This window comes from Carettochelys insculpta, chromosome 7, assembly GCF_033958435.1.
Source record: "Carettochelys insculpta isolate YL-2023 chromosome 7, ASM3395843v1, whole genome shotgun sequence".
In the NCBI taxonomy this organism is placed as follows: Eukaryota; Metazoa; Chordata; order Testudines; family Carettochelyidae; genus Carettochelys; species Carettochelys insculpta.
The window spans coordinates 24,889,986-24,915,746 of record NC_134143.1 but is presented as its reverse complement, the minus strand read 5'-3'; the positions used below and the strand labels follow the sequence as shown (position 1 = coordinate 24,915,746).

At 40.2% G+C, this 25,761-nt stretch overlaps 1 protein-coding gene across 2 annotated transcripts in view; it reads left to right on the top strand.

Moving 5' to 3' along the window:
• Positions 1-25,761, top strand: part of FAM13C (family with sequence similarity 13 member C) — a 79,368-nt gene that overhangs the window by 48,885 nt on the left and 4,722 nt on the right. Inside the window, exons 8-13 of one of the 2 annotated variants that reach the window (XM_074999498.1) lie at positions 1,843-1,981; positions 7,507-7,588; positions 9,266-9,477; positions 15,648-15,731; positions 23,337-23,432; positions 24,872-25,068. In XM_074999498.1, coding sequence (XP_074855599.1) covers positions 1,843-1,981; positions 7,507-7,588; positions 9,266-9,477; positions 15,648-15,731; positions 23,337-23,432; positions 24,872-25,068 — 810 coding nt within the window. Of the gene's footprint in view, positions 1-1,842; positions 1,982-7,506; positions 7,589-9,265; positions 9,478-15,647; positions 15,732-23,336; positions 23,433-24,868; positions 25,069-25,761 lie in introns of both variants that reach the window. The other variant, XM_074999499.1, reaches the window with a different exon arrangement.

The following is a 25,761-nucleotide window of genomic DNA, read 5'->3' as shown; positions in this document are numbered from 1 at the left end:
ATGTCTACACAAGAAGCATCTGTTTACAGAAGGTCCTGTTGGAAGAGATGTCTGGACAAAACATCTGTCAACAGATTTCAGCTATGCATAAAAGGGGATCAATCTTTTGATCAGCTCTGTTGACAGAAGGGCCCCCCAAGAGTCTACACACCTTTTTTGTCAACAAAACACGTTTTGTGTATAGATGCTCCATGTGTTTTGTCTACAAAACCCCAGTTTTGTTTACAAAACTCTCTAGTGAAGAGGTAGCCCTACAGAATATAAGAAACTATAATCTACTATATATTTTAGAGCATCTGTCTATTCAAAAAATCCTCCTAAAATGGTAAGAGCCAAGACCACTGAATTAGGTATACAGCTTCCTCTTACCATAACTTAAACCAAGGTAAGTGTTTGGTTGTGCTAGGAAAATGGGATGTGTCTGGAATGGAATTGCTTGTCATAAAACCATACAGAAAGGAGACAGAATCCCCAAGCCAATGAAGGGGCTGGCTGGGGGTACACACACACCCCATCTGGGACTGCTCCACTGCCCATGCCTGCCCCACCTCAAGCATCTTTTACAAAGGGTGGGGGGACCGAAACGCCTCGCTGCAATTTGTATGGGGACATTGCTCGCTGTTTCCCTTCATCACTGTCAGGGAGCAAGAGGAACATGCATAAACTTAATTGAGTTAAGGCCCCAAGCAATGCTGGATAAATGTGTTAATATTTAAATATTTGGTGTGTTTTCCAATTACCTGGCAACTTATTGTGACTAACTCTTAAATGAGCTGATTTACTTTTTAAAATACAAAGTGAAAATAGTATAATTATAAATATTTTAAAAAGAAAACAAACTTTAATGAATAACACATTTTTGGTACTTGCAAATTAGTCAGAATCATTTTCGGTACAGCTGGTTGAGAACTTTCTGAATGAACAATTTTTTTTCTGTCAGAAAAATGCTATTTTGACAAAATCTAATTTCCAAAGGGATTATGTTGATTTTGACAAAATTCTGTTATAATTTTACTAAAGTACATTTGTGTGGTGAAAATTAATGAAAGAAAGCATAATAAAGTGTATTATAAATTACAATTCAATTTAACGAAGAAAAAATGCACATTGGAATTAAACACTTTAATTTTATTGAAATAAAATATTTTAATTAATCTATTCTTTTCTGAAATTCCGTTCTCATTCTGAATAGGAACAAAAATACATTTTGAAATGTTAGAATTCCCTGTGGACTGGAAATTCTGAGTTGACTGACTCTAATTTTCAGAATTACATTTTCACCAGATGGTACTAATGGTTAATTCTAATCTACAGAAATTAGGTCTGACTCAGGAAGAAGATGTCTTCCTGAAATTGGTAAATGTAGTTTGTATAAATTAAGTGCCATTTTTTGTTCTCCTTGTGCATGTTTCATAATGTCTTACTCTACAAATAATATAATTGAAGTCAGTGAGAGAGACTCAGGGAGTAAGTGTGAGCAAAGGTATCATTTAGTGTGGGATTTTTGAAAGGATTTTCAAAAATTAGGCCAATGGTGAGTCCTTATCAGAATCCCACTTATACTTATCAAAGGAAAGAAGAAAAGGTGGATGTTGCCTCCTAAACATATTACCACCTTTAAGGAAGATATTTCACAAATGCACTCCATGAAACAAATCTTTCAGCCATTTCTCCTTGCATTTACCTACAGTAGAAATATCATCTTCAAAAGCTACAGTTCTAACACAATCTACATGCAATTTAGACTTGAGATAGCTCTGTGTGGCTATCATTCTGATGTCACAGATGAAGTTAGATGTGTTAGTCACATTAACAGAAATTTTATAACTTCTACTTTTACAGGCCAAGAAGCGCTTCCAGATGCAATTGTGAGGACTGCAAAGAACCACAGACTGTAATGCAACTTACCAAACATCTTCAGAGTCTCAAGAGAAAAATCAGAAAGTTTGAAGAAAAGTTTGAACAAGAAAAAAAATATCGGGTAAGGAAATAATAGTTGGAGAAATAAGATGGGGGTGAATGCAACATAAGGATCCGATGTGTTTATTGAATATATCATCCTTAAAGATATAGAAATGATTCTTTCAAAATACTGGAGAAAATTATATCTTATTGATTACGGGACATAATTGTGAAGCTTGGCTTGAGTTACTTCCATTGCACTTTATCCATCAATCAGGATGCGTGATGGTAAAATTTAAATACCTTAAAATATCCTGAAAATGTGTAAGACAAATAACAGTTCTGGTGCTTACAAATAGCTGCTTATTTGCATAGTTGCTAGATAGCTTTTCTCATTCATGCAGATTGAGTTCTCTTTTAAAATATCAATGTAACAATAACATCCTGTAGAAGTCTTCTGTCAAATCAAACCTGAAGGCTCTGGTGTGTGGCATCTGTTTCCTGAGATGTATAATATATAGTAGAGAGCCCCACATATTGGCTCTGGCTGAAGGAAAAGCTAAGGAGCCATTCATTTCCACAATATAAGATATTGTATGGTGCAAGTGGAGTCTCGTGTAGTTTCCTAATACACAAGTTATGGCATCCTCCCCATTTGTAATCACCAGCATGTCATCCTCTGTCAGAACATTCCTTTGGTATCCGAAAGGGAAAGCACTTTCCTTAGAGGCCATGATGCTCCTTTGGTACGACCATGGCTTTTAAAAGCTGCTGCTACAGTATTTAAAAACAATCACCATCTGAACTCCTTTATATGTTTGAGATTGTTGCTCCCCATGATTAGTCTGAAAAGAGACTATAAGCCCTAATATTAATGACAGCCAGTAGAAATTCTCCTTTCGCTCAAATGATGGCTGGTAGCACTCAGTGAAGTAAAAGAACTTTGCTGCATCTGGATGTTTGGGGTGGCAGCCATAGAACATGAAAGCAGATATATTTATCTCTTTCCATATAGAGCTCCTTATAGCTAGATAGAGAGAGAGATGTAAAATAAAATGATCAGAGTATTGTGTGACAGCCTTGACCCTACTTCAACACCTTGGGATTTACCATCTTCATCATTGGTAAACCAGCAATCCTTGTCAGGGCTACACCTGTTTACTTTACTGAGACTGGAAACAGCATCAATGGACTCCATGCCCTCAAAGGGATGATTTCCCTGGAGTTTTGCCTAAAAAGGGGAAGCGGGAACTGAGGTAGGATTTGCTTCCATGTTTTGTATGTCCTGTGGCTGTTGAAAGCAACAGTCAATGAAAGATGTACATGAGCAGCTTTCAGTTGTGGCCTATATCTATTCAAAATTATGATCTGAGTCCCTGTATTGCTGTGGTCATTTTAAAAGAAAATTTAAGATCGCTCTGGGTGTGGGTGTGCGCACGCATGCATGTGACTAGATAGATGGCCTTCTCTGGGATTACCGCTCATGGCAAATGCAAATAAACACACAAGCAACCCTGGAAATAATAATAATAAAAAAAATGAAAAGATTTGCATCCATCCCTTTTTTATGGTTACTTGAATAGTGATGTGGAAAACCACTAGCCTGGGAAGTGAAAAGTCTGTGAAGTGTACAAGTCTGAACGGTAGCGCAGCTAGGAAGAACACACATGACAATCACACAGATAATTGTTCTGTGAATTGGTATGTTCTGCTAAGCATCAGGATCAACCCTGATGGGTATGATGGTGATCACATCACTGACCTCAGAGAAGCCTGGGAAAGCAAGCAGCCCTTCAGGTTGCAAAGTGATGTCCATCTTAGTGACATCACAAAGATCTGATGTATGTGAGCAGCACCACTGGACACAACGAGTGACTCAATAAACCACCTCACCAGCTACAGAGTGGGGAGCACTGAGTTTATTACTTTAAGACTCACTCAGGTAGAAGGAGAGTCTCATTACAGGTTACAGCAAGAGAAGCAGTTAAGTTGCTACATGATTTTTTTTTTTAATGCAGGCTTGTGGCAGATGAGAGGCAAGCAGCAAGTCTCAGCATTTCCTTTTGCCCACTTCACACTCTCCCAAAGCCCTTCTCTCCCACATAATATGTTTATATCAATGTGGGAGTTTGGTCTTTTAAAAAAAAATCTGTTTTGATTCTGCGCAGCTGCCACTGTGCTGTAAATGTTGACAAGAATCAAAAGAGGGAGGCGATGAAGGCAGTGAGAGGCATAGACAGTGACTTACATGGCTGTGGTGCCCCTGAGAACCTGGGCCCAACGCTACCAGTGCTTGGCCTGATATTTTTTAGAGCCATCCTGTCCTTAAGCTAAAGTGGGGCAACTGCCCCCGGCCCTGTGCTTTGGGGCGGTCCCCATGTTTCACTGGGGCCTGGGGCCCAAGGTGAAATGGAGAGTAAGGCTATGTCCACACCAGAGCATAAAGCTGACTTCAAGGGAGTTAGGTCAATTTTATACTGTACCTGTCTCCACTATAAATATTGTTAAGTTGATTTGAAGGGGTCCTAAGGTCGACTTTTCTCCTCCAGCTTTTTCATGAGGAGTAACGCCATATTCAAATTTACACGGTCGACTTAATGCTAGTGTAGACAGTGTTGTTTAATTTGGCTTTATTGGGCCCCAGAAGTATCCTGCAGTGCCCCCAATTTATCTGTTCTGACCATTGCTTTCACTGGTGAGCAGGACATAGGAATCTGGAATCAGCCAGGCTCTGTGGCTGCCCCCCAGCACCACATGGCTGCCAGGCTCTCCGCTACCCCACTGCTCTCCCCACCCCACATGGCTGCCAGGCTCTCTGGCTGCCCCCACTCCCTCCGTCCCACATGGCTGCCAGGATCTCCAGCTGCTCTCTACACCATGTGGCTGCTGGGTCTAAATGAAATGAATCAAAACAACACTGTTACATGAGGCGTTACACAATACCAAAAAATGACTTTTCAATAGCTCCAAATGGAAACTTTTCAGATATTTATTTCTGTATTTTACATTTCTCATGACTGGCCTGTTAGCCTTGTAATGGCGTGTGCCAGGGGCAGGATGTAGAAAAGTGGGGCAAAAATGCATGTGGGAGTTTGTTTTCAGCAGGAGCCCGGGGAGTGAGGGCATTGCACTTTGGGATGATGACAACCACAACCACTTGCAGTGCATTTTTTTCCCATAACACACTGGCACAGAAACCCAGAATGCAATGGGGTGCAGGAGCTGTGGGATAGATACCCACAATGCACAGCTGGCACAGTTGAACTTAGCAAAGATAATGGGCGCACACTATGCTGACTTTCTAAAGGTGTGTGGACACTCACCAGCGACTTTGTACAATCTAGTGGTAGAAAGCCAATTTTAATAAGTTTGATTTTATTTCCTAGTGTAGACATAGCATTAGTAGAGGGCGTGGAGTGGCAGTGTAAAATGACCTGCCCCCAGCACAACCTGTGTTGCCCCACCCCACTGGCTCCTGGCATTACTCATGGGAGGGGGTGAAAGCTGGAAAGAAGTGGGGTGGCTCTGGGGGCTTGAGGAAGGAGTGGAGTGGGGGCAGAGCGAGGAGTGGGGTGGGCTGGGACTGGGTTGTTTTCTGTTGCTGGTGTCAAGCTCCCCATATCTCCCCAGGCTCCCCTGCTAGGGCAGACTTCTTTGACTTAAAGTATCAGGTGACAAACTGTATCAGGCTGTTATGTCCACCTGACCCTTAAATAGGAAAAGGATTTACGGACAACAAGAAGGATTTCTACAAGTATGTTAGCAATAAGAAGAAGGTCAAAGAAAGTGTGGGACCCTTATTGAATGAGGAAGGCAACCTAGTGATGGATGATGTGGAAGAAGCTGAAATATTCAGTGCTTTTTTAACTTGGTCTTCAGTCATGGTCAGCTCCCAGACTGCTGCATTGGGCGGAATAGTGTGGGGAGCAGGTGAGCAGTCCTCAGTAATAAAAGAACAGGTTAAGGACTTTTAGAGGAGCTGGACATGCACTAGTCCATGGGGCTGGATCAAATGCATCCAAGGGTGCTGTGAGAACTGGCTGATGTGATTGCAGAGCCACTGGCCATTATCTTTAACAACACGTGGTGATCAGAGGAAGTCCTGGACCACTGAAAAAAGGCAAATGTAGTGCTCATCTTGGGGGGGGGGGCAGAAAAAGGGGTGGGGTGGGGGGTGAGGAGTGGGAGGATCCAAGAAACTACAGACTCTTCAGCCTCACCTCAGTCCCTGGAAAAATCGAGAGGGTCCTCAAGGAATTAGTTTTGAAAAACTTGGGGAAAGGAAAGTGATCAGAAACAGTCAGCATGGATTTACCAAGGACAAGGTATGCCTGACCAACCTGACGGCCTTTTATAATGGGAAAGCTGGTTCTGTGGATATAGAGAGAGCTCTTCAGGTTTGATGAGTAGCAGTCAGTGGCCTGATATCTAGTTGCCAGTCAGTGTCAGAGTGTTCCAGGGGTTGTCCTGGAGCCAGTTTTGTTCAACATCTTCATTGATGATCTGGCTGATGGGATGGGTTTTACCTCAGCAAGTTTGTGAATGATTCTAAGATGGGGGAGAGGTAGAAATGCTGGGCGTTAGGGATAGGATTCAGAGTAACCGAAACAAATTGGATTGGCTCAAAAGATTGCTGCTGAGATTCAACAAGGACAAGTAGATATGAGCTGGCAATATGCCCTTGCTGCCAAGAAAGCTAATGAAGGTATTAGTAGGAACATTGACAGCCGATCAATGCAAGTGAGTATTTCCCGCTATTTGGCACTGGTGAGACCACATCTGGGGGACTGTGGCCAGATTTGGGACCCAGCCACCCCACAGAAAGGAAGTGGACAAAATGGAGACAGTCCAGCGGAGGGCAGCAAAACTGATTAGGGTCTTGAACCGTATGACTTGTAAGGCAAAGCTGAGGAAACTAGGATGATTTAGTCTTCAGAAAAGAAGAATGAAGAGGGATTTGATAGAAGCCTTCAACTACCTGAAGGCAGGTTCCCAAGAGGCTGGAGCCAGGCTGTTTTCAGTGGTGGCTGATGGCAGAACAAGATGAAATGGTCTTAAGTTGCAGTGGGGGAGATTAGGTGGATATTAGGAAAGACTGTGTCACTAAGAAGATGCTGAAGCACTTGAATGGGTTGCCTAGGCAGGTGTTGGAATCTCCATCCTTTAGAGGTTTTTAAGCTGAGGCTTGACAAATCCATGGGTGGATTGATTTAGTTTTGTTGGTCCTGCTTTGAGCCAGGGGATGGACTAAATGACCTCCTGAGGTCTCCTCCAATCCTAATCTAAGATTCTATGACAGCACTGTTCTTTTTTGTATGAGGGAAATCGGTATATCTTGTCATTCACTATGATTTTCATTAACATACAGTCCTTGTTCTGGAATATTTTGTATTTTAAATAATATTTCCTTATTGGATGCATATATCGAGAGTATTGTAAGAATTCCTGCTAAATCATGGTCTTTGCAAACATAGGCCTAAATCTGCGGAGACTCCTGCACGTAGTGAACCTTGTGTATTAAATCTTCCAGTGGGAACAGTCCATATAGAGTGCAGAAAAAGGAATAGCCCCATCAGGAGTTCTTTTGTTTTTTCTTACATGCAGCCTTCACATGGTGACAAAACTTCCAATCCTGAAGTCCTGAAATGGATGAATGATTTGGCTAAAGGTCGCAAACAGCTCAAAGGTACGTGATAGTGTATAGCTTAATTTTGTTTTACATTGGGCAAGTTCACTGGAATCTTTTTAAAGCAGTGCTAATGAAGCAGAAGCATTTTAGTATTTGTTTTTTGCTCTTTCCCTTACTTCTGTTTCACTAAGATGTGGTATTAAGTTCTGTAAGGATAAAAATAAAGATGAAATAGCTTATGCATGCCAGTCTGTCACAGACATGCTTGGGGAGTCAGTTCAGCTGAAAAAAGACAGAACTTATTCCTATCTATCAATGTTCTTGCAGAAATGCTCTTTTAAATATTAGCCTCAATGTTTGTCTGATGTTTCAGTATCATTAGCAAACAGTATATAATTACAACATTAATGGGTTTGTTATAGTGATACCATTCACATTGCAGTGGTTAACTGGAATTTATATTTAAAATTACATTTTAAAGCACTTATTATTTGGTCATAAAAATAGCCTCTTTGCTGAAATGAGCTGTAAAAACAAATGTCAAATTTTGTCCTTGACAGCCTGTGTCAAGAGAGGAGAGCAACATATGTGTATCCAAGTTAAAAATGGAGTTACTGTTTTAAGTAAACACAAAATGCAAACTATTTTTAAAGTAGTAAAAGAATAGTTTGTTTTTTATGCATTTCCACTATTGAATCCAAGCAAAATATTTAAACACTATAGAATACAGTTATGCACCCAAAGGAGAAACTCAATTCCCATTGAAAATCAAGTTGTAAATGGTCACCAAACTGTCCAAACTAGTTAGAAAAACCCTCTCCTAAATATCAAATGTACATTGTCACAATAAAATAAAATTTTAACTAAAGAAAAGCAAAATAGCTGTAAAATAGCCAAATTATGTGTAATTTGTAAACTGCCACTTGCAATTGATTATATTTCAAAATAAATCCTGTTCTTATAAATAAATTTTCATACCCTTCAAAGATACTGATCCCACAAACACTTGAGAATATACTTAACTTGACTACCATTGATTTCAGTGGGTATACTAGCAGTAGTAAAGCTAAATACCTGTGCAAGTGGTGTTATATTGGGTGCTTTGCAACCATCTTTCAGGCTATTTTAGGAGAAAAACTAAGGAAGAGAGAGATGAAGTGACTTGCCCAAGGTCAAACGGTACAGCAGTGGCAGTTTCAGGAATAGAGTCCAAGCTCTGAAGGCCCAGTCTGGTGACCTATTACATTAGTGCACTTCTTTCCACATCCTTTGGTCTGTTCATGGTGTGCTTATTCAGGGCAAGAGGAACTATGGTTCTCTTACTAGCCACAGCCCAAGCTGGTCCCCACTGTATTGTCCTGGCTGATGCTGGAGGTAATTTTGGCAGTGGAGATCAGCCAGCCATAGTGGCTGCCTGGCCTCCTTCCTTGTCCATGGTCACTCCTGCTATTTCAGGGGCTTGAATGCATGTTGGTATGGGATAGTGGCAGCTCCATGCCTATGGATGATGGGTGAATCCATGGCTTGGGGAGGTAAGCGCTCCAGCCCTGCCCCTTCAAACTGTGCCCCCTGCCTTGTCTCTGTCCACCAGAGCCCAGTCCCAGTTTCTGTAGGTCAGTGGCCCCCAACCCAAAAAAGGTTCCCCACTTTTGCACTAGAGGAATCCTTCCAACAAATATTGATTAAAAACCGATTTGCCAAATAACTTGCCCCCCCCCCCTTTTTTTTGAACAGAGCTTAAACTCAAAATGTCAGAGGAGCAAAGCTGCACCCTCAAAGCGCCCAAAAGAGTTGTGCAACATCACAGCACGGGCAACTACAAGGAGACCAGAAAGCAGGAAACCGCTAGTATTGAGCCAAGTCCATCCTTTGAAGAAACAATGGATACTGTATTGAAGCGATTAAAGGAGAAAAGACAACAGCTTAACCTCCCTGAGACTATTAAGGTATGTCTGTTTCCTGTAGAATAATCCCATCTGGGGAAGAAATTAACTGTTGTTTTTATATACTGTCAGTATGCTTCTTGGTATAGCCTGAACTGCCTTGTGCAATGGTGTCCAACAGTCCTGCTCCACAATAGCGTTCTCCTGACATAGTATTTTTCCACTAACAAAATCACTGGCCCTAGTACTCATTTTTTGGAGTGATGATTCTAGGCAAAATTGGAAAGATGAAGGAGGACAAGATTTACAGAGGAACTTGGTGTGGCATTGCTCAGCATCATGACGCCTAACTTAAAAACACCTAAGCTGTGTCTACATCACAAAAATAACTTTGAAGTTGCTTACACACTACTCCATTCCTGGGAACTACTCCATTTCCGGGAATGGAGTAAGGACTTTGATGTGGGGCTCCTTACTTCGAAGTTAACTTTGAAGTAAGGGAAAATGTGTAGACTCTCTGCTGGCTACTTCGAAGTTAGTTCCTAGTGCAGATGCACACCTGCAGAATCATTGACTGGTATACTCAAAGCCTGAGTTAGCTTTCTACACAATGAAGGGGGGAGAGTGAGGCATCTCAAAATGGCATTCACATGAAGCACTATGCCTAAACTAGAGAATGGCAGATGTCAAGTATGCGTGATAAGTCCCATCTCTCTCACAGAGGTAGTACCTAAATCGAGGCTGTAATAAGGTGCTACCATCTCTTGGTATTGGACACTCCTGCTGTTTTGGAGGGCGGAGAAGAAAGTGGAGTACCATCTCCTCAGACCTCTTAGCCCGGTGGTTAGTACTCTGACCTGGGGCATGGGAGACCTGTCAGTTCAAGTTTCTCACTAAGCTGAAGGGAGGAGGAACTGGGAACTGCCACCTCTCACACGAGGGCTGTAACAATTGCAATGTTGGACATTGCGATCTAGGGCTTCCTCAGTCTGTCCTGTTGGAGCTGTTTCTCTGTGGGCAGCAGAGGCAACACAAGAATGCATGCACTTAAAGCTTCACTTAGTCTCAAGCACTTATACCTGTTCTCAACAGGTTTGTAAAACACGCTCAACACCTAATAAAGACCAAAGTTGAGCGTGGCTGTTGAGTGGCTCAGGGACAGTCTTCTGCTGACCAATCTTCCATCTGCCAATGGGGACCACGAGATGTGTCCTGAAGAGCCCCTCCCAATGGGTTCAGCTGCCCCAAACATTTCTTCCTTATTTATCCATTAGTATGACAAAAACACATCTTAAGCAGTTTTAAAGGGTAGACAAGAGGTCTGATCATCAATTAGCCAGATGTGTTCAGAGTGTTTATGCCTTTAGGCTGTGATAGAGACATCCCTGAAAGCTCACAGACAAGCCTCTCAGTTTCTAAATGCGTAGTTCAGCAGTTTCAACAGAGATCACATCATCAGGAAGGATGCAGGGTCAAGCTGTCCTTTCTACTGCACTCAAGCACCTTCTCTTCCTGACTTGGTCATGCTAAGGCTGCTGCATTGGCCCATTTACAGCCTGCTAGCTTGGCTGCTTTTAGGAGTAAGCTGTTGTGGTTTAGGCAACTTAATGGTTTTCCAGTATTTCCCCTCCACACCAGGATTGGTACCTCACATAAAAGCAGATCGCCAGAGCAATTTGCTCTCTCAACAGAGAGCAGCCAGGCTGCCTGACTTCTTTCGACAGAACGACTGACCAGAAATTCTGCAAACAGGGCTGCCCGGTGAATTGGAAGCCCTGTCTATTGATAAAAGGGCTCCAGACCATCTACACATCTGTTTTGTTGACAGAGCACTGTTGAGAGAGGTGCTATACCTGAATGCGTAGAGGTATTATGCTGCTGGCGGATGTGCTGAGTTTTGTCAACAGACTGTAGACAAAGTGCATGTTGTGTCTAGATGATCCGTGTTTTTTCCTGACAAAAGCTTAGTTTTGCTGGGAAAAGCTTCTTGTGTTGATATAGCCTTTGTCAGTTATTAAATTACTGAGCAGAAAATGTTTGTGTTATTTTTAGTTCCCCATAACTATGTCACATGTCCTCTACTATGTGGCAGAGGAGGCTAAAATCAATCATACCATTAAGGATGTGCTTATTACAGAATTGAATTTTTAAACTTTTGAACCAGACAAATTTGAACCTGAATAGAAATAACACGACTTGTGCTCCAGGGGCACAGCTCAAGCAAGTGTAGCTGAGCTTATCATTTTGTTCCCCTTTTACATTGTTTAGATCTGTACTGCATGTGTTTTGAATACACGACACTCCATCTTTTTCTCCTGACAGCAAAAATGATGATTTTAGACTTGAGTCCATTTAGTACAGTTAGCAGTCATTACACACTACTTTTTTTTTCCTTTCTCTTCTCTCTTAAGGGTAAAACTCTAGGGTATTTCGCAAGCCTCAAGTGCTTTGCAGAAATCTAAAACTACATTATTGAAATCATTTCCCTTCTCCTATCACCAGAATACAGCCACTTCTGGGGAGCAAATCTAAGTAACACCACCAGCAACTGAGAAACAAGAAGTCGTCAAGACTCTTTGCTTGTTGGTTTTAATTGGCTCAAACAAAGAATTGATCTGATTAGTTCTAAAGCCATTGTAATTTAGGCTTTTTCTTCTCATTTGCTGTCCCTATGAACTTTAAAACTGTCAGCAAATTTGATTATGGCTTAATTTAAACTTTCTTCTTGACTGCTAATGAGAATAGTATAGGTCCACATAACAATCTGTGCAGTATTCCCTTTAATATTGGCCCCTGCGTGTAGGACTTGATATTAATGATCACATTCTGTTAACTATTAATCATCCAGCTCCCACAGACACACTTAAAGTAGGGCAGACATCACAGCTGTTGCAAAAATTAACTTGTGTTATGTCTTAATCTACTGATGGGGCACCCTGCACTTTCCTTATGTGCTTGAATGCCAAATAGTGGTTGTTTTAGGAGAAAAAAGAGGATTTTTTAAGTGACCAATTTATTGAGCATTTTAACACCAAGGTTTTCTAAAATGACAAACGATTTTGGTTATATAGTCTGAGGGATAACCATATTTGTAACTTCAAAAACAAACAGTCCCGTTGCACCTTAAAGACGTAACAATTTTATTTTATTATGTAATGAGCTTTTGTGGGTAAGATCTACTTCATCAGGTATGAAGCAAAAATAAATTAGGTAATAAATATAATAAATTATTTTTGCTCCATATATGATGAAGTGGGTCTTAATCACAAAAGCTTGTGACCTAAAAAGAAAAGTGTCAGTCTTTAAGGTGCTATAGGACAGCTTGATTTTTGGGTACCTACGATTTTTGGGTGACCGACTCAGATACTTTGGAATTGTCTGGCAATATATCAAAATCTGCTCCCCCTGAAATTTCAGACTGGATTCTCCTGGACTGCCGCAGGACCAGAGTTGTTCCCTTAGTGGTACCTGTGGACACAGGTATAAATGCTGTGTTCCACTGTATTTTTTAAAACAGTTTCACACTAAATAGAACCCTGTGTTTTCAGCATATACTTTACTGAGTGGGGAATCACCCTCTTCAGCAGAAAAATAACATATATAGTTCTGGGGATAAGAGGAAACCTCCATGCAGTTTCCATCATACAGTTCCTACTCAGTCCTTCCAGGCAGTGGGTGAATCCTCTCTTCCCCCATGTGGAAAGTGTTGGAGCTTGGCTCAAAATTCCATAGGTTTTGGAATCTGCCAGAAGTCCTGGAAAACTGCACCTGCTATGCATGCTTATCCCTGCTATGGCCCCACTTAATGGTACAAAACACGTTGAGAGACCGTGGCTGTGCTTTGCTCAGGACTTCCCTTGGAATGCTCTGTTGAGAGATATTGCATGGGAGGAGGGTGATGGGAGACCCACACTGAATGAATGTTTCTGTGTAGTCCCTGCTTCCTTCTTGTTCTCAACATCCCCAACACAGATTCCTGGAGCCACAGAGGGTTCTTTCACATTGGGGTTGGGAGGAAATGTTCCTGAAGAGGGCAACCATCATTCTTTGTGTGGAGGCCGTCTGTCCCTAGCTTTGTTTGGGAACAGCCACCAGAGTAATTTGCATAGCCATTTATAGTGAATTATAATAAGGGTAATTGCTAAAGTCTCCAGGCCAGAGCCCTAACTGGTATATATTGGAACAAAAGAGCAGTCTGTATATTGGGTATAGCTCCATTGACTTCAATGGATCTGTGTTAATTACCATTAGTCAGAATTATGCCCTTATATAACCACTTTACAAAATCACAGAATAAAATGCAAAGAAAATTGTTTGTGTTGGATTACACATTTTATGTCCAATCATGAAGCCTGTACACAGAGAAAACTCTTGACTGGACTCAGTTGAGATTTTCCCATAAGAAGGAGTGAATGATTGGACCTTCACTCTGAAGCCAATAGACACAGCTATTAATATTTTTCAGTTAGCATTTGCAAATCACATATGAACAAAACCCAGCCTCTTCACATGCTTGGGAACAACAGTGATCTGCAGAGCTGTCGTCGTCAGCATTGAATAGTCACTCAAGTGAGGCTCTGCTTAGTAGAATCCTCGGGTTTGGAAAACAAATAGTGCTGAGTGTTTAATATAATGAATTGACTATGGAAAGTGTGGCCAAGTGTAAGAGAATCACACCCACTGTGATTGTTGGGAAAGTGTTGTATGTTTTCTACAGGGCTGTCCCAACAATGCTATAAAGTTGTATTCTCCAAGCATGATCACCTGCTGGCTGATTCAGTAATTATTTTTCTTCCATTTTAACTCCATACATTGCCCACTCTTAATATGCTTGTTTAAAAACTCATGGTGTGCCAACTTTGGTGTCGTAATGGTGGGATATAATTATTTGAAGTGTGGATCCATCTGTCATTCCACTGGATACATTCTGATTCTAAAAGAGTTGTCTTAACATCCCTTTAATGAACATAGCTGATCTGTGTTCTCTTTTGATGATGGCTAGAAAAGTGAGGGATGTCATCATTTGAACCATTGGATTCTTGCAAGCTTATCTATCATATCTGGAATATTGTTTGTTTTCATTCTCCCTTCAGTTATTGGGTCTTGTTTAACTGCTAATATAGACTGATCTAGTTTAGAGAAAAATGTAAATATAAGGTAATAATTCTCAGATATCCTTTAGCAAGTTCCTTCCCAAAAATGGTCAGGGGTACCAATTTGCCCACAATGTCAGTTCTTCTGACCTGCAACATATTAGTCTGATAAAAGGCAACTTTGCTCTGGCTTGTTAGTTTCTAGGAGCTTATATCTAATACCTATCTACATAATATTTTCATAGTGTTCTGGGAAAATACTTATCTGTGGGATCTCAGGAGCCCACATATTGCCTCTTGGGCATTGGATTCCTGTTGTATTTAAGTTTGTGCCTACAGCAAAATATGCAAAAGCATGAACTATGCCTCACGCATCTTCCAAACGGGTTTAATACCTGAGATTCAAGAAAAGCCTTTGCTAGTTTTGTACCTCTTCCTTGCCTATAGCACAATTTTCCCATACTTAGGCTCTGATCCAGCAAACCACTTAAATATGAGCATATCTGGGCCATGATTTGTACCTTCAGCAAATGACATGAAATCCTGTGGCACCTTATAGACGAACAGATATTTTGGAGCATAAGCTTTCCTCGGCAAACACCCGCTTCATCAGATGCATGACTCATCTGCATCTGATGAAGCAGGTCTTTGCCGATGAAAGCTTATGCTCCAAAAAAGCTGTTAGTCTGTATCTTTGAGAACAACAAGAAGTCCTGTGACACCTTATAGACTAACACAGCTATCTCTCTGATACTTCAGAAGATGGTACTTACAGGGGAGGACATAATTGTCCTAATATGCTTTTGGGAGGTTGTAAGTTATTTAATCTCATTTGTAAACTGGTTGTTTTGAAAGAAAATGAGTGAAATCAAAGGTTCAGAGTTGTATTAAGTTATATGAAAAATTTCTGATTATTAAATAAATTTTTGAGCCTGCTCTTGCATTGTTTAACTTCTCATTGATGTCCATGGGGAAACATGTCATTCACACAAACTCGGGGCCTACTGCCAAGGATTTCAGTGTGAAGCTCCCATTGACTTCAGCGAGGGCTGGAACAGGATTCTTCATATTAGAGTTTGGAAAAAGTGTGTTTTAAAATGTACCATGACTCGTAATCTATTAAATAACTCTTTTAAATAGGATATGACAAAAAAGCAAATGGCTTTGGAAAAAATCAGTCTTCAGAAATGCCTGCTATATTTTGAGAGTATTCATGGACACCCTGTAAGTATGCCATAGAAAGATAGGTACATTTCAAATGATAGTGCATAGAATTCCTTTAACAAATACTTTTGAGATTTCACATTAAATATATTTAGATCACTCTTACACTTTGACTGCATTTACATGGAGCCATGCTGCTGCCAGAGTGATGCAAAGGAGTGGTCTCGAAAAGGCAAACAGCCACTTATTTGTGTGGCTAATTTGCATAGTAATGCGAGATTGCCCTGCTGGCAGCAAACAAGCTGTGCAGACGTGGTTCTGCCTGTGAAAACCCCCTTTGTCGGCAGCCATGGAAAAAAAATCAGGTATAAGGTGCTGCCGACAAAGGGGGTTTTCACTGGCAGAACCACATCTGCACAGCTTGTTTTCTGCCAGCAGCAGCCTCTGCTAGCAGGACAATCTCGCATGACTATGCCAATTAGCTAAGTGAATATGCAAGTAAGCAGCTATTTGCATTTTTGAGATGATGCCTTTACTTCACGCTGCCAGCAGCATGGCTTTGTGTAGCTGCAGCCATTCAGTGTTCCTGTAGTTGGTTCAAAGGAACCGTCTAATATAAATGTTCATTGCTTTAGTAACTATGACCATCTATTTTATTAAGAAATAAAGACAGTTTTTGATGGCATTAAATGGGTCTTCAATAGCAAAACCCTGCAAACATAATGGTAACAGTGCTCAAGGCCCTGTTCTGATCTTCCACACTTTACACCTTGACTTGGGTATATTGTGGTTGTAGTAGTGTGTGGCCTTGCCTGTAATTGGTATTGAAGTATATTAAAGTATTAGAGCATTTACCAGCATAGGAGAATAGTTCTACAAGCCAGGGCACAATACAGAATATGACAGTGTTATGCATTATCATGTACATTTTACTATATTTATTGAAGATCCCAAGCCTCTACTTATGGCCGATACAGGTCATAGAGCAAAGCACTCAAATGTGATTAATTTTCAAGTTCCATAGGAACATGAAGTCGGTGGAATTATTTACATGCTTAAAGTTAAGCACTTGCCTAAACATTTTGCTTAACCAAGGTTAATAGTTAAGGAAGTTTAACAGGATGTGGAATTGATGTCTGTGATATAAATAAAGTTGAATAAATGTTTAGGTTCATGATTTTGCATTTCTGATGTAACGTCCTTACAAGAGTAAACATGAAAATGGCAAATGTATTTGCACTGGAGATGAATTTGTTTAAAATGATGGGTTGTTGAAATTTTGTGAGGATATATTATTGTAGTTTTTCATTTTATTTCCAGCTATCAGGTGTTATCTAAAGATACTTCCTAAGTATGCAGTGGTCATTAGCAGATTATTATTAACCTAGTTAGCACAGAAAGGAAACTGAAATTTTCATTTTTTTGTCATATTTTCAGATGAGTAATAGTCTTAAAGCTGCATTGTGATAGTTACTGTGGTTTAGTAATGCTTGACAAAAGTTACCTTTTTAATTGTAACCGCCATATAATGATATTTAGCGTTCCTACTAAAATATATACTTTAGCATTGTGCTGATGAGATTTTTTTCTATATTTAGTAATTGTACATGGCTTGTAAAATAATTATAATGTACTTAGGAGGCTAAAAACCTGATATTTCATTCCATAATCCAAACTGGGATGGGAAGAAAGTTATATAATTGCCCATTATGGTGCTCTTTGTACCTTCTTGACGCATCAGGCAAGTCATTGCCTTAGGGAGAATACCACACTAGATGGCATGGGGGGGGGGTGGGCATAAGAGGCAAAAGAGAGACCAGGCCTCTCCCCATCTTAGCACTCAATGGCCATTTCTACAAAGTGGCATGCTAATAAATGGCCCAAAATATGCTAATGAGGCACAGATGTAAATTCCCAGTGCCCCACTAGCATAAGTTCACATGATTTGGTCCAAAACAGTGTGTAGAACCACGGCCCCTGGGGAATTTTCTGGAAGCAAGTCATCCTTCTGGAGGCCCCTTCTTGAAATTTCCAGTCCTATATCCTGATTGCTTTAGGACATAATACAAATGGGTGTGGAGACGTTTATTTTTGTCTTCATTGGGTTTGAGGTTTTTTAGGGGATGGTATGGAAGTGTGGTTAATTTCAAGGGTAAGCACACAGGATGGTTTGATTTTGCATCTGATGTGGTGGCCCTTGGCTAATTAGTTTTGTACACACATCTATTCACTGTCAGACTGGGAGGAAATAAATTGTAATTTACTTATAATAAATAGAGCACACTAGGCAACAGATTCCTAGGATGGTGACCCCTTTTAGAATGGTAATTTAGGGCAGTGAGAAGGAAAAATCTAAAGGAAACTGGGCATTCTTTGCCTTTCACAAGAAACCTTTTAGTATTTGCCATAGCAGGTTACTCTAATTGTTATACAGAAATTTGATTCTAACATCAAACATTGTGCTCTTTAGTGAAGATAGATTTGATCTCTCTGGACTTTTATCTGTGAATGGAAGCCCCCCCCCCCCCCCCCCCTTCAAAAACATAAATGATAGGCATGAATTGTGCTGGCCTCTTACCATTACATGTTCTAATTATCCTTCCATTTATACTAGTGTATACCAGGAATACCTCTACTGAAGTCAATAATATTACACTGGTGTGCCACAAATTAGGCCTTGGTGCTAGAATATGATCTCCATTGTACCAGTGTGAATTTGAAGTTATGCCATTCACTTAAATGGAGATATTCTAATCTGTGTTTAAGTGACTGGGCACAGAATATGGTCTATTTTCCTAAAATCTTGCAAGTATTCTTACACTGGGGCTTATCTACAAGTAGACTAAAGCTAAAATTATAATTAAAAAGGTTAAACACACTATTGTCCAATTGTTTTTGGCTTGTTGTTGCAGGAAGCCTTAATAATATTTGAAATTATTAATCTGGAAACCCATCAGAGTTTCACCTTTATTAAGGCCTGAGACCACATGATATTTTATATAGTTGCTCTAAACATGTCTAAAAAAGCCTAAAAAATAATTTCCTACATCCAAAGAGTAACAAAACGTTTCCAAGTATTTGAACAAACAGACCAAGCCCAAGGGAGCTTAGACCCATTTTGTTTGGCTTCAGCCTAGTCAGGCAGAAGTTGGCAATGCAGCCTTTGAGAGTTACTTTTATACCCTTTATCAATCAAGTGATGCTGTTAATGACTTCAGCTAAAACAATCTGGAGCCAATTCACCCTTTATAAATACTCTTAATCTAGATAAGATGTACAATCTCCTTTCATTCTCCTTGCTGACTAACAGTTTTCCCATTTCACATGGCTTCATGAACACTTTAACACCAGTGCCTGGCTTGGGGAAGGGACATGTTGGCTCATTTTAAGCCTGCCAGTTTTTTGATTAAAAGCCATCAGCCCTCAAAGGCTCTCTTTCTAGAACCTTCCTCTTATCTCATTTCTAGTGGTTTGAACCAGATATCCTCCCTGCTTTCTTTCATCTGGCCCTACCACTTCTCATTTCAAGGTTTTCCTTCTATCTGCTAATCAAGGTCTTTCTTTACAACACGTGTAGACTCAAAAGCCTTTAAGGCCAGAAGGGACCATTGTGATCAGCTGGTATAGTCATATATTTTCTTAGCCAAACTTAAGTTCACTTTATTTCTTTAATTTTAGAATTATCCTACAGTTGAGCATTGTAAAGCTGCACTTCACTTAGGTGAAATGAATTTGAAAATAACGGGCTTCATTTTCAGCAGGGTCTCAACTCAGCAGCTGCTCTCGGTGGCGTGGTAAATGGTCACATTTCTACATACAAGTATTAGTTGATCTCTACTGTTTTTTTTCCCCTCAAATCGAGGTAGAGTGGAAAGGGGAAGAAAAGGAACTCAGAAAATACTACCTACATCTTATACATCATAACCGATCACTGATAATGTGTGCCCATGTGTTTTGTGGACACAAAACTAAGGGTCCATAGTATTTTAGCCTATGAACTCATGAAGATCATTTTGTTAGAAAGTGACATCTGTGCCACCAGTAGTATAGAAGGCCCTTTGAGAGATGGAACAATGGGGTGAAGAAAATATGTTTAGGCTAAACATGGTGACATATGAGGTGGCTGTTCCATCACAATCAATACAGCTAATTTAGTATGTGTAGTGCTGCTTACTGGTACTGTCCTTTGCATAAAATCAGCTCTACCATTGACTGGCATTTTTCAAATACAGAATTGTTTGTCTGCCATGCTGATCTAACCAATCATGAAGTCACTTGTTTATTTCCAGAAAAAAAATAGCATTGTGCTGACATTCAGATGACATTAAGATGTTAAATTGCCTCATAAAACACACACACATTTTTCCATGCTAGTCAAATTTTAATCATAAATTTTAATTATATCAGAAGTTTGGAAAATCAAGGATAGGCACGTGGATGCTCTTGCACAAGGCTGCAATGTTTGTATTGCTAACAATGCAGGAAAATGTGTAAATACCATCCATCATAAAAGCTGACTCCATTGATATTTTTGTCAGTTATTAAAGAACACTTCTAGTTCTGCAGGGTTGTGTTATATGCACTTTAAAAAAAATCAGTTAATTGCTGGCCCAGAGTATTTGTCAGGGCTTCTTTACAGGTATTTTGATTTGCTGAGCTGTTCCTGCAGTCCTTTCTGGGTGTTGAGCTCTTTTGAAGATCTGTCCCATTATTTTTGCAACTAGACTTACAGAACCAGTGAACGTATTACCATTGTAATAATCATTTGCATTTAATAAAGTCAAATGCAGCTCTCCTTTAAGTTATGTGGCCATACTACTCTTAATTATCCCCAGGTATTTTCTACTTGCTTACTTTTTGGAATAAGAAAATATCATTATGAATAAGCTTGAACATTGTAGTAAACATGAAAATATGTACAATAGATGTTCCACATAATTAATATTACTCCTCTGTTCATGATGGTGGGCATGTGAAATTCCCTCTCATGCAGGCTGAGGTGTCACTGGGATTTAATTTGCGTGTAGGCCAGGTGCACAGGAGTAAATTTTGACCAGTATTCCTTATACTAAGCATAGTAAGTACTGCTACAATTTAATTAGTTGAAAGGTATCAATGTAAAGACTTGCAATGGCAATCACTATACCAGCTCCCCTTGCCATGCTGATAATTTGCCAGATGTGCCCATAACTGCATGAGCATTGATAAGATGCAGAACACAAAGTGAGGAATAATTCTTTGTAATGCTAGAACCAGAACCTTGGAGGCAGCATTATAATGGAACATTACTTAGTAAACATTTTAATAGCCAATCAGCATGCAGGATTTTCTAATATGCTAACAAAACATTGTGGCTATGTCTACACTAGAGGCATCTGTCAACAGAAGTTACTGTTGACAGGGAAATCGCAACAGAATCTCTGTCAACAGATCGCATCTATACACACAGACTGGGTCTACACTAGAGTGTTTTGTTGACAGAAGGGGCATTCTGGTGACATAACTCTGGGAGTGTCTACACACAACCTGCAAGTGGTGGTAGCTCACTCTAGTACAATTGCTGAAAGTTTTACACTTCATAATGGTAATAGCTGAATTGTCAAAGATGGCAGCTCTTTACACAGTCGTATGAGTGTATCTATGCTACAGTTAACTTGACCGCAAGGGCGAATCAGCCTTAGTAACTATTGTGTGTGCTCTGTAAACATAAATATAGAACTGTACACAAATACAGAATGTCCCTTTTGACCAGCATAACACATGCATTTCATGTATCACAGCTGAATCACATGTAAGGTTTGTAGGTCTAAGTACCTATCCTTGAAACCTAAACACTCATTTAAACACTCAGTGAAAAAATTCAGAAATGCAGCTTGTTAGTTTAAAAAAAATACCAAAGATCAGGCTTGTGGAGGCAGGAAGACCATGAAGACCGCATGGGGGGGGGGGGGGGAACCTGCCAAATTGCTTGTTAAATGTAGCTTCAAGTTGTACATAACTCGCTTTAACATGAGTTAAATGCAACTTGAAGCTGCTCTGTGGCCCCTTCCCCCCGCCTGTGTACAGCCACGCCGGTGGAGGAAAGCAGGGTGAAGGCTTTTAGCTTGCCTAGCTGCAGGCAGCTGTCAGCAGCTAAGCAAGCTAAAAGCCTTCTCATGCCTTCCTCCAGCAGTGCAGCTAGAGGAAGGCCGGGAGAAATGGCCAGGAAACTGACTGGCCTTTGTGGGTTGTTCAGTTTCCCGATCCTACAAGCAGAGGGAAGCTGGGACCCACTCCCACTCTGGGAGCCAGGAAACTGACCAGCCTTGGTTGGCTGGTCTGTTTCCTGGTTCCTGCAAGTCCAGGGGTGCCAGGAACCAGGCTGCAGCCTGATTCCCTCTCCCCCTGACTTGCATCAAAATTTGAGTTGCGTGGTGGTTGCACGAACGCAACCCCCACATAACTTGAGGGTTTACTTTTGTATTTAAAGACCAGGCTTAGGTGTTGCCATTGAGTATGTTGGGAAAGGTGGCAGATGCCTTAATAAGAAAGTAGGCTGCCTGTTCCCTGCATATCTGAAAAGTCAGCCCAAGGAAAGGCTAAAAAATATCTTTCTCCCCTGTGGTGGTCCAGGGCAAGAATGTCTGTCCATTCCAATGAAATTGACTGTGGAGGCTGAGGGTACATACAACACCCCCTTCCCCTCCAGAGAGCAAGAATCTAGCATTGAAGAAGCACTCACAGAATACAGTGAAGGATATGTGAGAGATGCTCCGGTACTTGATTAGAATAGACACACTAATGGCATTCAGCAGCATTCCTCTAGTGTTTTTCTAACTCCATATACCCTGATAACTTTCCATCTCTAGACTACTGCCCGTGGCTGGAGCCTGTCCATGTCCTTCCATCTCTGACAGCAGCAACTCACATAGGTGCTTAAATGGTCAGTGGGGGGATTGACAAATTGCCAGGGATTTGAGAATAGGGTGTTGTGGAGCACAGGGTGCTCATGAACTAATTCGCAGATGATTCCCTTCAGACAGTGTCCTCTTAGGACAAGCATGACGAAGTCATAGAACCGCAGAGTTAGAAGGTCCTACAAGGGTCATTTAGTCTAACCCCCTCCCCCCGCTGAGATGCAGGTACCATACACATTTAAATAGACAAAGTATGTTTTATTTTCCCCTTTGGGCTATTGCGACTGGCCAGCTCGTTCTTTTAACAGGATGCACATCCAGAATTCATAACATTCATGTGAGTTATGCAGTTTGGTTGGAATTGGGTTCATAGTACCCTAACTAAGAAGAATGTATTATTTCTAAAATAGCTGCATCTGATGCTCGGGGTGAATTAGAGAGAGAGCAGAGAAAACTAACCCTTTCAACAATATTGTCATTTTCAGCATGGGAAATGTAACCAGTTTACCCTTTCCCCAAAATTAATGCCTCAAAGAGGCAAAGACTCCACCTTGTATATTTTTCACCAGAATACAGGCTTACACTTTGTTTTCATGTTGTACACTGTAATATCTTATGAATTATGCTGCCATTAGAAGAATATTCATAAATACTATCTGAAGCAATGTAAGGCCAAATTTTCTTCTCAGCTACACGAGTATAAATGAAAGAAGACTATGACCCATAACGTTCATTTTTTGAAAAGACTATACTTATGATTTCTTTTTAGGTAAGTAAAGAAGAGAGGAGTCTTATGAAGCCTCTTTATGACAGATACAGAATCATCAAGCAACTTCTCTCAACGCCATCTTTGATTACAACAATTGTAAGTTGGAAAAAATGTTTTTTGTAAAGAAGCTATAAGAGGTGCTGAGCTGTGCTTTGTATGTCAGTTTAGTGACATTCTAATCACAATTACGTGTGATAGGCTTGTAGAAAGCTTATTGAACAAGTCATCCAGTTCGTTTTTCAAGAGGAGTAAACATCCTATATGATTCACTCCCAAACATGCCAGAGGTCACAATGAAAACATCAATTTCTGAATCAATCTGTTTGTGTGAATGGGGAGGGAAGAGATGAGGGAATTCAGCTTTTAACCTTCACCATTACAAACCAACGTACACCACAAAATGAAAGCTATGTCCATCAGTATTGTACTGTTATATCCTCCATATTTTCCTGTTGAAAACCCTCTGATTATCGTTTAGCGTAGTATTTGGATCCTTTTCATGTAGACAATTGATTGTTAAAATAACAATTTCTTAAAATTTTAAATACATGTCAAAAATTGATGAGATAGGATGGCCCAGAATGGCTGCCTTTGCTCTCACTGGTTAGTGTGTTACTTTGTGAATTTCCCCATTTATTTCAGTAGCACTGCTGGTAATAGTGTAATACCACTGAATGTGAGCTGCCATTGCAGATTCTCACCCTTTGTAAATCATTTGTCCCCATCACTATGAAAGAAAATACTAATTACATACCCCCTGTTCCACATCTTGGGATAACAGTTGCATGAAACTCCCACGCAAGTTTCGGGAAGTTAGCCCCCCACACACTCAGTGTATTTCAATGGGGTCTGCTGCTTCCTTTGAAAACACCAGCCATAACAATGTTACTGCAGAATTTCCTTAACACTTCCTTCAGGTTGTTTCTAATCAGCTTTGGGCCATGCATTTCTTAGTCTAACCGTTTTAAAAAAGCCCAAAAGTATTATGATGGGAAAGTTTGTCATCTTTTTTGTACTGTGGTAAAACTATAAAATATGTTGCTATGTCATTCTTTTTTGCTTGCTAACACAACTTGTAACCCTAAAATGCCTCTGGAATTATTCTTTTATGAATATTACAGCTTTAATTTATGAGTACTGTTAACATTAAATGGTACAAGTTTACTTCACAGAGTGTTAAACAAAAGAGCTCTTTCACTGCAAATCTTATTCATGTGTGAGGAGTATAATTGCATGAGTAAGGATTTCAGCATTGTGCTCTAAATCCTATCTAATGGGATGTACTTGCAAACCTTAGACATATGAGTAATCATCACTAAGTAATTAGTGGAGCTGCTAATGGAAGTATGGACCAGTTTTTGCCCCATTTAGTCATGGCAAGTAATACTGTGCAAAGGAATTGTTTCATTAGAAGTTGTATAGAGAAATCTCAAGTGTTTCTAGCTGTTGGTTTTGTACTTGGTTCCTTGTGTATTTTCAATAAATAATTAAATGCAGACAGCTAATTTGATAATAAAATTACATATTACAAGCAGGAGGAAGAAGATTCAGATGAAGACCATTCTCAACGCAGCCATGAATTATCTTCCATTCCAGCATCTAACCTTCCTGTAGATGACCATTTGTGGTGTTCAGATGAGGAGAATGAGCTTGCATTTGTTTCACCTCTGGATGAAAAAAAGGCAATCAAACAACCAGCCCTATCTCTGTCCAATTTACATGAAGCCACAATGTGAGTACCACAGTTTTTCTTACAGATCAAAACCACCATTTTCTAGTCGTGACATGATGGCTATGGCTACACTTGCATTCCTCTTTCAAAAGAGCCATGCAAATGAGGGAAATAAAAATGCAAATGGAGTGCAGATTTACATATCTGGCACCTCATTTGAATATGCTTTCAAAAGAGCATGTTTCGGAAGAAGAAAAACAGTGTAGATGCCGCTCTTTCGAATGTAAACTCCATCTTTGAAAGAACCCTTTTCCTCCTTTCTTATAGGAAGAAGTGTTCTTTCAAAGATGGAGCTTACTTTCGAAAGAGCCACGTCTACACTGCTCTTCTTCATCTGAAAGATGCTCTTTCAAAATAATATGCAAATGAGGCACCAGATATGTGTATCTGCACTTCATTTGCATGTTTATTTCCCTCATTTGCATTCCTCTTTCGAAAGACGAATGCAAGTGTAGACACAGCTGATCTGTGCTTGCTGTCAAACTTCCAGGGATCAGGAAGCTCAAGACTAAAGGATTGAGCTACGTTGTTTTTTATAAGACAAAGCAGACACAGGATATTTATTTGAGAGAGAACTTTCTAAGTTCAGAAAGAGAAGCAGGGAATTATAAACATGTAAAAGAAATATGCAAATAGGCAGAGACCACATGATGACCTTATATAAATGATTTCTCCACATACCTATTTGCGTCA